This window comes from Hyperolius riggenbachi, chromosome 4 (assembly GCF_040937935.1).
Source record: "Hyperolius riggenbachi isolate aHypRig1 chromosome 4, aHypRig1.pri, whole genome shotgun sequence".
Lineage (NCBI taxonomy): Eukaryota > Metazoa > Chordata > Amphibia > Anura > Hyperoliidae > Hyperolius > Hyperolius riggenbachi.
In genome coordinates, this window is record NC_090649.1 from 97,133,321 (window position 1) to 97,149,178 (window position 15,858).

A 15,858-nucleotide genomic window follows, 5' to 3' on the forward strand; every position below is an offset into this window, starting at 1 on the left:
CTTGAAACCAAATGTCGCAAAATGACCTGTGAAATCCTAAAGGTACTCATTGGACTTTGGGCCTCTTAGCGCACTTAGGGTGCATAAAAGTGCCACACATGTGGTACTGCCGTACTCAGGAGAAGTAGTATAATGTGTTTTGGGGTGTATTTTTACACATACCCATGCTGGGTGGGAGAAATATCTCTGTAAATGACAATTGTTTGATTTTTTTTTTACACACAATTGTCCATTTACAGACAGATTTCTCCCACCCAGCATGGGTATGTGTAAAAATACACCCCAAAACACAATATCCTACTTCTTCTGAGTACGGCGATACCACATGTGTGACACTTTTTTGCAACCTAGCTGCGCTAAGGGGCCTAACGTCCTATTCACAGGTCATTTTGAGGCATTTGGATTCTAGACTACTGCTCACGGTTTAGGGCCCCTAAAATGCCAGGGCAGTATAGGAACCCCACAAGTGACCCCATTGTAGAAAGAAGACACCCCAAGGTATTCCGTTAGGGGTATGGTGAGTTCATAGAAGATTTTTTTTTTGTCACAAGTTAGCGGAAAATGACACTTTGTGAAAAAAAAAACCAATACATATCAATTTCCGCTAACTTGTGACAAAAAATAAAATCTTCTATGAACTCATCATACACCTAACAGAATACCTTGGGGTGTCTTCTTTCTAAAATGGGGTCACTTGTGGGGTTCCTATACTGCCCTGGCATTTTAGGGGCCCTAAACCGTGAGGAGTAGTCTTGAACCCAAATGTCTCAAAATGACCTGTGAAATCCTAAAGGTACTCATTGGACTTTGGGCCCCTTAGCACAGTTAGGCTGCAAAAAAGTGTCACACGTGGTATCGCCGTACTCAGAAGAAGTAGTATAATGTGTTTTGTGGTGTATTTTTACATATAACCATGCTGGGTGGGAGAAATATCTCTGTAAATGACACATTTTTGATTTTTTTTACACACAATTGTCCATTTACAGAGAGATTTCTCCCACCCAGCATGGGTATGTGTAAAAATACACCACAAAACACATTATACTACTTCTCCTGAGTATGGCGATACCACATGTGTGACACTTTTTTGCAGCCTAGGTGCGCTAAGGGGCCCAACGTCCTATTCACAGGTCATTTTGAGGCATTTGTTTTCTAGACTACTCCTCACGGTTTAGGGCCCCTAAAATGCCAGGGCAGTATAGGAACCCCACAAGTGACCCCATTTTAGAAAGAAGACACCCCAAGGTATTCCGTTAGGGGTATGGTGAGTTCATAGAAGATTTTATTTTTTGTCACAAGTTAGTGAAAAATGACACTTTGTGAAAAAAACAATAAAAATCCAATTTCCGCTAACTTTTGACAAAAAATAAAATCTTCTATGAACTCATCATACACCTAACAGAATACCTTGGGGTGTCTTCTTTCTAAAATGGGGTCACTTGTGGGGTTCCTATACTGCCCTGGCATTTTACGGGCCCAAAACTGTGAGTAGTCTGGAAACCAAATTTCTCAAAATTACTGTTCAGGGGTATAAGCATCTGCAAATTTTGATGACAGGTGGTCTATGAGGGGGCAAATTTTGTGGAACCGGTCATAAGCAGGGTGGCCTCTTAGATGACAGGATGTTTTGGGCCTGATCTGATGGATAGGAGTTCTAGGGGGGGTGACAGGAGGTGATTGATGGGTGTCTCAGGGGGCGGTTAGAGGGGAAAATAGATGCAATCAATGCACTGGGGAGGTGATCGGAAGGGGGTCTGAGGGGGATCTGAGGGTTTGGCCGAGTGATCAGGAGCCCACACGGGGCAAATTAGGGCCTGATCTGATGGGAAGGTGTGCTAGGGGGTGACAGGAGGTGATTGATGGGTGTCTCAAGGTGTGATTAGAGGGGGGAAATAGATGCAAGCAATGCACTAGCGAGGTGATCAGGGCTGGGGTCTGAGGACGTTCTGAGGTGTGGGCAGGTGATTGGGTGCCCGCAAGGGGCAGATTAGGGTCTAATCTGATGGGTAACAGTGACAGGTGGTGATAGGGGGTGATTGATGGGTAATTAGTGGGTGTTTAGGGTAGAGAACAGATGTAAACACTGCACTTGGGAGGTAATCTGATGTCGGATCTGCGGGCGATCTATTGGTGTGGGTGATCAGATTGCCCGCAAGGGGCAGGTTAGGGGCTGATTGATGGGTAGCAGTGACAGGGGGTGATTGACGGGTGATTGACAGGTGATCAGGGAGGATAGATGCATACAGTACACAGGGGGGGGGGGGGGGGTCTGGGGGGGGGGGGGTCTGGGGAGAATCTGAGGGGTGGGGGGGTGATCAGGAGGGGGCAGTGGGCAGGGGGGGGGGGGGATAAAAAAAAATAGCGTTGACAGATAGTGACAGGGAGTGATTTATGGGTGATTAGGGGGGTGACTGGGTGCAAACAGTGGTCTGGGGGGTGGGCAGGGGGGGGTCTGAGGGGTGCTGTGGGCGATCAGGGGGCAGGGGGGGAAATCAGTGTGCTTGGGTGCAGACTAGGGTGACTGCAGCCTGCCCTGGTGGTCCCTCGGACACTGGGACCACCAGGGCAGGAGGCAGCCAGTATAATAGGCTTTGTATACATTACAAAGCCTATTATACATATGTTCAGCGGCGATCCGGGTGCTAGTAACCCGCCGGCGCTTCCGAACGGCCAGCGGGTTACTACGAGCGATGGGCGGTGCGAGTCCCCGGCGGCTGATCGCGTCACGAATGACGCGATCGCTGCATAGCCACTCCCGCAGCCGCCCCCGCCGATGGGCGTATTGCGGTCGTTTGGGCCCAGTCTTTGCCGCCGCCCATCGGCTGGGGGCGGTCGGCAAGTGGTTAAAGGACACATCCGAGCTATTAAAAAAAAAAAATCTACTTTCCTGGGGCTTCCTTCAGCCCCAAGCAGCTGATCTGTCCCATGCTGCAGCTCCACTCTGTGCCGCTCGGTCTCGGACCCCGGCAACGCCTCGGTAGGCCGTCCTCTACTGCGCCTGCGCGAGCACCGCTGTCAATCAAATCCACGGAGTCCGGACTGTACTGTGCAGGCGCAGAACTACTGCGCTTGCGCAGTAAACTCCGACCACGTGGATTTGATTGACAGCGGTGCTCGCGCAGGCGCAGTAGAGAATTTAATAGCTGGGACCTTCCCTTTAAAAGATTAACCACAGCTTTTTGGACACACACACACACACACACACACACACACACACACACACACACACACACACACACACACACACACACACACACGTTTAGAACTTGATTTCACCTTGCAGGAAGCACTTAAGGGTTTAAGTCAGAGGTGCCCACACTTTTTCACCTTGTGAGCTACTTTAAAAAAAATAGCAAGTCAAAATGATCTAACTACGTACAATTTCAGGAGCACACTTGTATATACAGAATGGAAAATGTAGTAGGGCCGGGATCTACCATAAAGTCCTTTGCAATCTACCGGTACATCATAATCTACCTAATGGTCACCCCCCCCCCCCCCCCGGTTTACGTAAACCTATAAAAGAAAAAAAGAGCCCCTGGGGGGGGGGTTCTTACCTTGGGAGGGGGAAGCCTCAGGGTCCACATGAGGCTTCCCAGTCTCCCTCCGAAAGACCCGATCCAGTGCTGTCAGCCTGGAGGAGAAGCCAGCCACAATATTTACATCTGCGCTCCTGCATAGACGCAGAATCTGCTCTCCACTCGGGCTTCAGCAGAAATAGCCGAGCCCCAATGGGTCTGCTCTGAGCCGCCTGCGTAATAGCGCAGAACCAATCAGGCTCAGCCATTTCCATTGGAGCCCTAAAGGAGAGGTGCTACTGCCCATGCATGCAGGTCAACAAGGAGATCTTCGTGGAGTACCAGCACTGGATCCCCTCTGCTGCAGGGGACAGGGGAAGCCTCTTTAGGATACAGAGGCTTTCCCCTCCTGAGGTAAGTACCCCCCCCCCAAGGGGCTCTTTTTCTTTTACAGGGTTTACTTTCAGCCTCAGTGTTGACTGCATGGGGAGAAAGCTGTAATGGTGCTCCTGCAGTCTATTCACAGTTGGTAAGAACTAATTAGACATTTTGATTTGGGTAGACAAACACAGACACAAAACAGTGGATTTCTTCAGCATCTATATGTGGAATAAAGACTTTTTTTACTGCCCACTGTGCAAGAGGTCAGTTCTGATTCAAAATAGAAATCAATTTGTTAAAGTTACAAAATTACATTTGGAGTGGACCTGCTCTTTATACAAAACACGGGGTCATCTATAAATAGAAGGATGAACAGAATTCTCTGAACAGTGGCAAAATGTGATTGAATAAGTTTTCTCTGAAAAATTAAAGTGGATCTCCTGTCACAGAAGACGCTTACAGTGTGCCTAATGTGAAATCAAATGGAATTATTACACCCTGCACCTTGGAGTACTCAGAAAGCTGCTGCTCATGGGTTTGTACTGTGCAGTCTGATACTCACTGATGTTCACACAGCTTATATTAAAACAGGCGAGTTAAATACAGGATTGCCGATAGGAGTGTATGATTGTTTGTATGAAGGGGGCGGATCTTGCCTCCTTCTCTGAGCCATCTCTCAGCGTTTATCGATCCTCTCCCCTCCTCTGGAACTCGCTCCCTCAACACATCCATCACTCACCCACCCACACTTGCCCTTTTTTGGCGCAACCTAAAAACTCACTTTTTCAGGCAAGCATACTCTCCTACCTAGGACACTTTGGCAACTGACCTTCATTTTGCCATCTAATACACACCACCTCTTCACTTATGACCCTATCCCTTAACCCTTTAAGACATTTTGGCCAGGGCTCGCTTTCCCCTTCTATCTCTGCTGTTTATTATGCGGAATTATCTTCCACCTCTGTGCAAAAATCTGTAGTCGATATATTCACTGCATCAGCCGTAACCACCATTGTCTTTAAGGTTAACTGTTGTATTTTTTTATTTTGTATGGTTATACCCAGTTTTCTGTTGTACAGCACCACGGAAGATGCTGCCGCTATATAAAATAATAATAATACATGAGTGGAGGCACATCAGATAGTGAAGGGAATTATATTGGATGTCTCAAGGATAGAAGGAGTGTTGCAGTCCACTAGACCTTGGGTTCTCAACATGTGGTAAGCATACTTCCTGGGTGGGTGGGTTGGTTTTGGGGAGTACTTGAAAGTGTCATATCAATCTATTACAGTAAATTAGTAGATTTAATAAGAAATCCAACATAAATCAATAAGCCTGAATACCTTATATACTCGCATATAAGCCTAATTTTCCATCACAAAAAAAAAAAAAAAACGTGCTGAAAAGTTACCCCCTCGGCTTATATGAAAGTCAGAACAGATGGTGGTGGAGAAGGTTTTGTTAATGGCAGAGGAGTTTAAGGATTGTGCACTAGTGATCCTGCTCTTGCCAGCTGGTTCCCTGATGTGTCCATGCCCCCCATCCCCTGCAACATGGTGCGCAGAGTGCACTGCTCAAGACTACCTGTGTTCCCGGGCTTGTGGATCAGAGCCTGCAAGCAACGTGTCAGCAGTGCAATGATCGGGTGTTCTTCCTGTGAGCAATTGCTGTCTCATATTCATGACGCCATCGAGTGGCATCTTGAGACAGCTGGATCATCCTTGGGTCACACCCAGCTATAGGGAGGAGGGCTGACTTGTACTGGGGGCACATCTGGCTACCATGAAGGGGGCTATACTGGGGAGGAGGAAAGTAATGTCGGTTAACCATAAAACAAGCATGTTTTTGTTCCAGTTGTTTGTATGAAAAGTAAGCATTTGTCCTGTACCTGGATTCTCCGGGGAGAAAGGTGATTGGCAGGTTCTCTTGACAAACCTGTCCTGGGTGCCAATTGGCTTTACATGATGAACAGAACTCGATGTCGCAGGAGGTGCACTGTACCAGCTGTGGATTCTGTGGACCCTTTTCTTGCAGCTTGCACACTGCTTGGCAGGAAGACGATGGACACCAAGTCCTACACGGGTCCAAGAGCACTTCTGGAAAAGAATCAACACATTTTTAAGCCAACCTATCAAAGAATCCATAAAAATAACTGTTTACACTGAGAGAGAAGTGTGTAGCTACATGGCCAAAGCGCAACTCTGTCCACATCATTGAAGAAATGTTGTACTGATACATAAAGGGAACTCAAGGTGAGAGGAATACGGAGGCTGCCATATTTACTTCCTTGTAAACCATGCCAGTTGCCTGGCAGCCCTGTTGAACTTCTGGCATAAGTAGTGTCAAAACCCTGGAACAAGCTTATAGCTAATACAGTAAAACTTGAGCCAGAGTACCTGATCTGCTGCATGCTTGTTCAGGGTCTATGGCTAAAAGTATTAGACACACAGAATCAGGGGACTGCCAGGCAACTGGTACGGTTTAAAAGGAAATAATTATGGCAGCTTCCATATCCCCCTCACCTTGGGTTCCCTTTAAAAGCTCTTTTTTGCTCTTACTACTTTAGCATCAAAACACTATTGTACTATGATGTCTGTTAATATTGTCCTAGGACAGTGATGGCTAACCTTGGCACTCCAGCTGTGACAAAACTACAAATCCCATCATGCCTCTGTCTCCCCGAGTTATGCTTAGTGCTGTCATTGCAATGCCTCATGGGACTTGTAGTTCCACCACAGCTGGAGTGTCAAGGTTAGCCATCACTGTCCTAGGATTTCTAGAAATCTCCCAAGATTTTCTCTTGATAAGTCTGCCCTATTGGTCTCTTCATTCACCCAGCCTCCATGTTGCATCACTTCCGTGGTACTGTGTAACCCCCCCCCCCCCCCCCCCTTCCCACATGGCAAAAAAAAAAAAAAAAAAAAGATCTCAGCCAGGGCAATATGCCTTATGTAAATGTATTTAAAGTAGTCCTGAACTCAGAACTTCCTCTCTGCTCTAAAAGATAAGCAACAGCATAATATCATTTAAAGAAAACATTTTCTTTGTTATAGCTTACAGAATCGTAACTGTGTCTCTTTCCTGCTTTCATGGAAGCAGAGAAAGGGTTACATGAGGCCTCGTTCCCATCATAAGCGCTTCCGTGCGCATTTGGAAGCGCATATGATGTGTTTAAACGCAGGAACCGCAGAAGAGCATAGACAGCCCTTCTACCGTTCACATCTACTGTGCTGCGCAGCAGTACGATGCGCTATGAAACGCTTGCGTACTGCTGCCTGCATTTTGCCCGCAAGCGCAGAGCTGATCCCATCACTGTCAATGGATGGGATCAGCAGCGCAGTGGGCAGCAGCGCAGATGGCGTGCGATCGTACGCGTTGCATTCCGATCGCACACCCATCTGCGCTGAAGAGATGTGAACGAGGCCTTAGCTGTGTCTGCCGAGTCTGATGAATTTCTAAGCTGACACAGCTGAGAGTTCAAATCACACTTGTGATTACTTGCAGATGAGGGGAGGGGGGTGGGGGGATTAGAAAGGCTTTTATGTCTAAACACAAACGGTGGATTTCTCGGTTTTCCTGGCGTCCTGTGCAGGAGTTCAGGTTCACTTTAGAAGCAAACATTCTCTAATGCTATTCAGTATTTTAAAAGTATTTTGGAAATATTGATTATATACAATTTAGTATTCCTTGAAACCCAAACATGTTATAAGGACCTCTATATCAATCATACTAAGTACCTCCTGTAATAAACATGTCACAATACTGAGAATATCTGCTCTCCACCACTCAGTTTCAAATCAATACATATTATATATATATATATATATATATATATATATATATATATATATATATATATATATATATATATATATATATATTTTTTTTTTTTTTTTTTTTTTAGTTCATTTTAGAGGGATAACATTAAAAACAATCTTGGAATTCAAAGAAAAATGTAGCAACAATTACATGCCTATCATTTTCAAAACATATTTTGATCAGTTGTTTAGTGCAGATATTATTTAGTATTTATATAGCACCGACATCTTCCACAGCGCTGTAAAGAGTATATAGTTGTGTCACTAACTGTGTTATGTAGTTTGGGTTGTGGGAGGAAACCGGAGTGCCCAGAGGAAACCCACACAGACACGGGGAGAACATACAAACTCCCTGGTGCCCTGGCTGGGATTTGAACTGGGGACCCAGGGCTGCAAGGTGAGAGGGCTAACCACTACGCCAACATGCTGCCCAAACTATCCCTTTAAAGGAAGCCTGTAATGAACTAAAAAAAATAAATAAGGTTGAGTTAAACTTACCTGGGGCTTCTACCGGCCCCCAGCAGACGTCCTGTGCCGGCGCCAGGACAAAACGATCCTTCGGTCCCCTGCCGCAGCTCCGTTTTGGTTTCACAGTTGGCTGCGCGGTGGCCTGTCCCTTTGCTGGAAGCGTCCTGCGCAGGTTTTCTCGCACTGTGTCTGCGAAGGACATTCCCGGGAACGGGAGCGCAAATGAAAATGCACGAGGCCAAGGCCGCGCAGGCACAGTGGCCATCGACTTGTAAGTCAGCAAATCCGAAACTGAGCTGCGGTGGGAGACCGGAGGATCGTTTTGTCCCGGCGTGGGCACAGGATGTCTGCAGGGAGCCGGTAGAAGCTCCAGTTAAAGAGAACCTGTACGGAGTAAAATTATTTAAAATAAACACATGAGGTAACTTCAAATGAACATTAAATAGTTACCTTGCCATCAATTCCTCTCAGAAGCGCACCATTTTCTTCTTCCAATGATCCCTTCCAGTTCTGACAATATTTTGTCAGAACTGAAATATATCAGTTGCTGTCAGTTATATATCAGTTGCTGTCAGTTACAGCTAAGAAGAGAACTGATGTGTCCATGTTTTCCTATGGCTCAAGTGGGCGATGTTACAGTTTAACAGTGTGCTGACCAGGAAGCTGTTATGGGGTAATGGCCATTTGCAAAATGGAGGACGGAGAATTCCATTGATCACAGTGGACAAACAGGACGCAAGAGAGGAAAAAAAGATTGAGGAGTAGACTACACAGGAGGTAAGTATGACTTGTGTATGTTTATTTTGTCTTTTAATCTTCAGTTCAGGTTTTCTTTAAGTTCAACGGTTTTGGTTTTTTTTTTTTGTTTGTTTGTTTTTTACTTCATTACAAATTTCCTTTACAGTAATATATGGTCCTCGACTTGCTTACCATCTTACCACAGAGTACAGAAAGAAATGCGCTGGAGCTGGCTAGAGCGAGTAATTTGTTGGCTTAAACATTACCTATTCTTTACTGTCCAGTTTCTGAATCATCACTAGAAATGTAAAACTGAGCAGGTCTGCTTTGCTGGAACACCATGTACACTAATACGGACATACGTATAGCAGTGTGCTTGTACTGATGTTATTTATTATACACTGGTTAGGGACACTAGTTATACTGTGACTTATAGGACCAGCGTAGAATACTAGGCTTCAATTATATCCCCTGTGGAGTGATTTGAACAGATTAAAAATTAAACAAAGATTTTTTTTTTATTTTCCATATACGTAATGTTACAACACTAAACACAGTGTGCACTGATCAGACAGTTCTGGAGAAACTGAAAGAACAGAACATTCCAAGTGACATCTCAGCCTACCATGATGGGCCTAGCAAGTACTCCTCATCCTACCATGATGGGCCTAGCAAGTGACTGCTCATCCTACCATGATGGGCCTAGCAAGTGACTGCTCATCCTACCATGATGGGCCTAGCAAGTGACTGCTCATCCTACCATGATGGGCCTAGCAAGTGACTGCTCATCCTACCATGATGGGCCTAGCAAGTGACTGCTCATCCTACCATGATGGGCCTAGCAAGTGACTGCTCATCCTACCATGATGGGCCTAGCAAGTGACTGCTCATCCTACCATGATGGGCCTAGCAAGTGACTGCTCATCCTACCATGATGGGCCTTGCAAGTGACTGCTCATCCTACCTTGATGGGCCTAGCAAGTGACTGCTCATCCTACCATGATGGGCCTAGCAAGTGACTGCTCATCCTACCATGATGGGCCTAGCAAGTGACGGCTCATCCTACCATGATGGGCCTAGCAAGTGACGGCTCATCCTACCATGATGGGCCTAGCAAGTGACGGCTCAGCCTACCATGATGGGTCTAGCAAGTGACGGCTCAGCCTACCATGATAGGGCAAGCAAGTGACTGCTCATCCTACCATGATGGGCCTAGCAAGTGACTGCTCATCCTACCATGATGGGCCTAGCAAGTGACTGCTCATCCTACCATGATGGGCCTAGCATGTGACTGCTCATCCTACCTTGATGGGCCTAGCAAGTGACTGCTCATCCTACCTTGATGGGCCTAGCAAGTGACTGCTCATCCTACCATGATGGGCCTAGCAAGTGACTGCTCATACTACCATGATAGGCCTAGCAAGTGACTGCTCATCCTACCATGATGGGCCTTGCAAGTGACTGCTCATCCTACCATGATGGGGCAAGCAAGTGATTGCTCATCCTACCATAATGGGCCTAGCAAATAACTGCTCATCCTACTACTTACCTGGGGCTTCTCCCAGCCCCCTGCAGGCGTCCTGTCCTGCGCCAGTACTCAAAGATCTTCTGGTCCCCTGTCAGGGCTCACGTTCATTACTGCCGACTTGTAAGTCGACAGCCACTGCGCGGCCCTATCTGCGTGCGTTATCGTTCATGCTCCCATAACTGGGAGCGTCCTGGTCAGCCGCAGTACGAGATAGCCTCGTACTGCGCCAGCACAGGACGCTCCAGGCTAAGGGGAACGTGAAAGAAGACACGCGCGGACAGGCCCGAGCAGGCGCAGTTGCTGGCGACTTGCAAATACGAAAGTGAGCTGTAATGGGGGACCAGAGGATCGTTCAGAGACGGCGCGGGCACGGGGAGGCTGTAGGGGGCTGGGAGAAGCCTCAGGTTGGGGAGGGGGGTGCATTACAGGTTTCCTTTAAAAAGAAAAAAAAATCTTTAGGGAAACATTCATGCCTAGAGTTTGGCTTCCACTGAAATCTGCATAGTAATCCCTCACAGTAATACCCCCATACACACCAATGAATGCGCTCTTGCTTTATGGCTTCACTCCAGCCGATTCACAATGTTTGCTGGCCGTGTCTACAAGCTGACATCTCAAAATGAAAAGCTTTTATGGTAACTGCTCCTAAACAGTGCGAGTAATCCTCCGCTGAATTATTTAACCTTCTTTGAAATAATGTAATTTAAATTAGGGATGTGTTGTTCCCAGAAAAGCTAAGGCCCAAATTAATTATTCAGCTTCAATCAAAGATGAAAGGACGGGGCAGCGCGAGTGAGCGAAGGACCCGAGTCGCGAGAGGAGACATTTAGGTGCTTTGGATTCCCAATCTTTGATCAGTAAAGACAATCTTCAAATTCGTCGTAAAGGAAAAGCAATTTAAAACATTGACAACCAGCATGCTTTTGCACTAACCGTAAAGGAAGCTAGACATCACTGGATGTATGGCCAGATCGACCATTAGCTAGATATCTCTCTAATCAAATCTGATCAAAGGGCGATCTCTTGCCTGGCCACACATTGCCCAGCGATTTCCAACAGATTTCAGCATGAACACTTTACACTGGGAGGACAACAGGCGGGGGTCTGTCTGTCATCACCATATCAAACACCGGTACTGCCGCGCATCCGATTAAGCCCTGTAGGAAGATCAATCAGGCGGCCATATTGCTGCACTGATTTTCCTACGATTACATAAAATGATTGAATCGGAAGGTCGATCGACCAGCAGAATCGAGTCGTGTATGGGCATTTTAAAGTGTACCAGAGCGGAGTTAAAATAAAAAAAGTGTTAAACATACCTGGAGCTTCCTTCAGCCCCATGTGCACGAATCGCTCCCACTCCGCCGTCCTCAGCCTTCTCCTGTGCCGGTACCGGGTCCCGTAACTTTCTCCAGTCGCGGATAGTCTGACACAAGGGAAGCGCGCACTTTATGTATTTTTCCAGCAGGCCCCGGAAAGATACGTAGAGGGCCCACTTCTCTTGCTCAGGCTGGCCGCGACTGGAGGAAGCTACGGGACCCGGTATCGGCGCAGAAGGCTGAGGACGGCGGCGTGGGAGCGATGCGTGTGCATGGGGCTAGAGGAAGCTCTAGGTATGTATAAAACTTTGATTTTATAGCAGCTCTGGTTTCCTTTAAAGAGGAACTGTAACCCAAGGATTGAACTTCATCCTAATCAGTAGCGGATACCACTTTTCCCACCAGTAATCTTTACCTTTTCTTGAATGGATCATCAGGGGGGTCTATATGGCTGAAACCTCCCCTCCCCCCTCCCCTCCAGGTCCTGACAGTTTCCTGTCTGTAAGCCTTGTTGCATTGTGGGAAATAACAGATGTTTGCTACTGCCTTGCACCCAGTATCGCCCTCTATGCATATGTATAGCTATACTATAAACTGCAAAATATCACAAGGACTTTTCCTGTAACCCAGTTTGAGCCCAGACACCTTACAGCTATTTAGTTATTCCACCAGTGCATCAGCTTTTACTTTTTGCACTGTATTAGTGAATGAGACTAGCCAGAAACACAGGATTCCGCCTTCTGCTGCCTCGCATGACTCATCTGTTCCATAAACACTAAGCCACTCTACCGCAAAGATGAATTCACAAAATACAAATGCAATGGTGTCATCGGATATTACAACTAGGCTTCCAGGTAGAAGACATGCCTATGCATATTGCATACATTCAATTATTTAGACAAGCAAACATTCGGTGGCAAAGCAAAGGCTCTTCCTGATGATATCTTACGTCTTCAAATGCCCTAAAGGCTCTAGAGAAACCAAAGAGCAATTAGATGAGTAGACACAATCCTCACAACTGTGAGATACTTGCTTGCCTGCCTGTTATCAATGGAAGTTCAATCCAACCACCCTCAGGGCTGTGAGATACACAAATGCCAACTTGTGATCAACAGTAGTACAACTCACACTCAGAAATGTGAGATGCGACTTATTATTAGGAACAAAATCCAACGACCCTCAGAGTTCTGACCCGTTCTGCTCTGATAGCAATAGAAGTACAATGCAAAAACACTCAAAACAGAAAGATGTTTACACCTTACCAATTGGTGAAAAACCCAGCCACCCACAGAACTGTAAGATGTCCACCTATTACCAACAGGAGCATGATCCAACCACTCAAGACAGTGGGGTGCGTATCTGCTACCATTTGAAGCACAAGTCGACCACCCTAAGGACTGTGAGACACTTAAGTTTCACCAACAGGAGCATATTCAACCACTCTTAAGCCTGTGAGATGCTCACTTAACTAACAAGAGCAAAGTCATCCAGTCTGTTACCAACAGGAGAGCTGTGCCCTATGTGGTTACTCTTATAGCAGTAACATGCCAACATCACATGTTACTCTTATGTCAGTAACACGCAAACACCACTGGCTCCAACAACTATGATCAAGAAAGGTTAACACGGTACAATACCCTACTGCTACAATTTTAGAAAAGCAGATCTCTGGCACCTTAAAGTCAATAGAAGCCTGGAAAAAAATCTACCAGATACTTACCTTAGGAGAGGGAAGGCTCTGGGTCCTATTGAACCTTCCCTCTACTCTCCCCGTCCAGTCGTTCCAGCGCTGGCCCCCCCAGCCATTGGAAGCTTAAGAGGTCTTCAGGAGCCGAGTGCAAACGGCTCCTGAAGACCTGCAAACGGGACTTCTTATGCTTTTCTGTTAACAATGGCTTTCTTCTTGCCACTCTTCCATAAAGGACGACTTTATGCAGTGCACGACTAATAGTTGTCCTATGGACAGATTTCCCCACCTGAGCTGTAGATCTCTGCAGCTCATCCAGAGTCACCATGGGCCTCTTGACTGCATTTCTGATCAGCGCTCTCCTTGTTTGGCCTGTGAGTTTCGGTCTGAATGATCGCTTGAACAGTGCTCCGTGGGATGTTTAAGGCTTTGGAAATCTTTTTGTTGCCTAAGCCTGCTTTACATTTCTCAATAACTTTATCCCTGACCTGTCTTGTGTGTTCTTTGGACTTCATGGTGTTGTTGCTCCCAATATTCTCTTAGACAACCTTTGAGGCAGTCACAGAGCAGCTATATTTGTACTGAGATTAGATTAAACACAGGTGCACTCTATTTAGTCATTAGCACTCATCAGGCAATATCTATGGGCAACTGACTGCACTCAGACCAAAAGGGGCTGAATAATTACGCACACCCCACTTTGCAGTTATTTATTTGTAAAAATTGTTTGGAATCATGTATGATTTTCGTTCCACTTCTCACGTGTATGCCACTTTGTATTGGTCTATCACGTGGAATTCCAATAAAGTTGATTCATGTTTGTGGCAGTAATATAACAAAATGTGGAAAACTGCAAGGGGGCCGAATACTTTTGCAAGCCACTGTATATATAGAACACCATTCTGTATACCGGCAAAGGGACTGAACTTAACCCAAGTTTAGCGACTACAGAGTGGCGACATTATCTGTGCTGCCTTTGGTTGAGCCTTTGCTTAACAAGGGCTACTGTGTGACCATGGATAACGTTTATAGTTCCCCTGAACGGTTTGAATTCCTCATCAAACACAAAACGGATACCTACAGCACTGTGAGGTCTAACAGGCGAGAAATGCCAACAACTTTCGCCCAAACAAAAACTGAAAACTGGGGACATTGTTGCTTGGCAGAAGGGAAAAATGCTGGCTCTCACCTGGCCTGGCAAGAAAAATGTCTATTTACTCAGCATATGACACCTCGATTGTCACCACCCAAACAAGAGGTAACGTAATCGAAAAGCCTCAGGTAGTGGGGGACTACAATAGCATGTGTCGTGTGGACAGAGCCGACCAGGCGATGACATTTTATCCGGCAGTCCACAAACAACAACAAAAATTACAAAAAAACTGTCATCTCCTAGAGCAAAGTTTGTGGAATGCGTACATCTTGTACAAACAGCGCAGTGACAGGTCAGTAACACATTCAGACTTTATCTGGAAAATTTGTGAATGAATCTGCATGAAGTATCAGACATAAGCAGATGCCAGAGTTGGGCGCCGTGCCTCCTACATAGTGAATCCCGAGTGCCTCACTTGCCGTCACTTTATGGACTACATTCTATCTACTCAAAAAAAAAAAATTCACCCACCAGGATGTGTGTTGTATGCTGCAGCAAGACTGATAGCAAAGGCAAACAAATCAGAGGAATTCTGATTGTACTGCTCTGATTGTAATGTCGCCCTCTGTGTCATTTCCCGTTTTAAAATATACCACACGCGGGAGGTGTATTAGGTATATACTGTATGTACATACTGAATAATCTGGTGCCTTATTTGTACAGTTTCACTATATTTTCAGTTTATTCATCAATGTGTTTCTTTGAACAATTTTGTGTTCCAGTCTTTCATTATACTTGGGATGTCTACAAGACCTTTATTCTGACATATTTTGGTGAGTTATGACTTAAAGGACCTCTGTCGTGAAGATCATAAAATGTAAAATACATGTAGACTTATACAAGTACGTTTCTTTCAGAGTAAAATGAGCCATAAATTACTTTTCTCCTATGTTGCTGTCACTTACAGTAGGTAGAAGAAATCGGACAGAGCTGACAGGTTTTGGACTAGCCCATCTCCTCATGGGGGTTCACAGGGATTTCTTTATTTTCAAAATGCACTTAGTAAATGGAAGTGTCTCTGTCCAACTGCCAAAAAAAGTGTACGGTGAGCAGGGAGGCTGGTCAGCATCTTTGTATAAATCCTTTTCAGGGAGTGTCTTTATAAAGAATAAAGACTATGCTGAGAATCCCCAAATAAAGAGATGGACTAGCCCAAAACCTGTCGGTAATGTCAGATTTCTTCTACTTACTGTAAGTGACAGCAACAAAGGAGAGAAGTAATTTATGGCTCATTTTACTCCGGAAGAA

At 45.8% G+C, this 15,858-nt stretch overlaps 1 protein-coding gene across 4 annotated transcripts in view; it reads right to left on the reverse strand.

Annotated features, from left to right (window-relative positions):
• Positions 1–15,858, reverse strand: part of RNF144A (ring finger protein 144A) — a 78,377-nt gene that overhangs the window by 10,515 nt on the left and 52,004 nt on the right. For all 4 annotated transcript variants that reach the window (XM_068279097.1, XM_068279098.1, XM_068279099.1 and 1 more), the window contains exon 5: positions 5,788–5,995. In XM_068279097.1, coding sequence (XP_068135198.1) covers positions 5,788–5,995 — 208 coding nt within the window. The remainder of the gene's footprint in view (positions 1–5,787; positions 5,996–15,858) is intronic.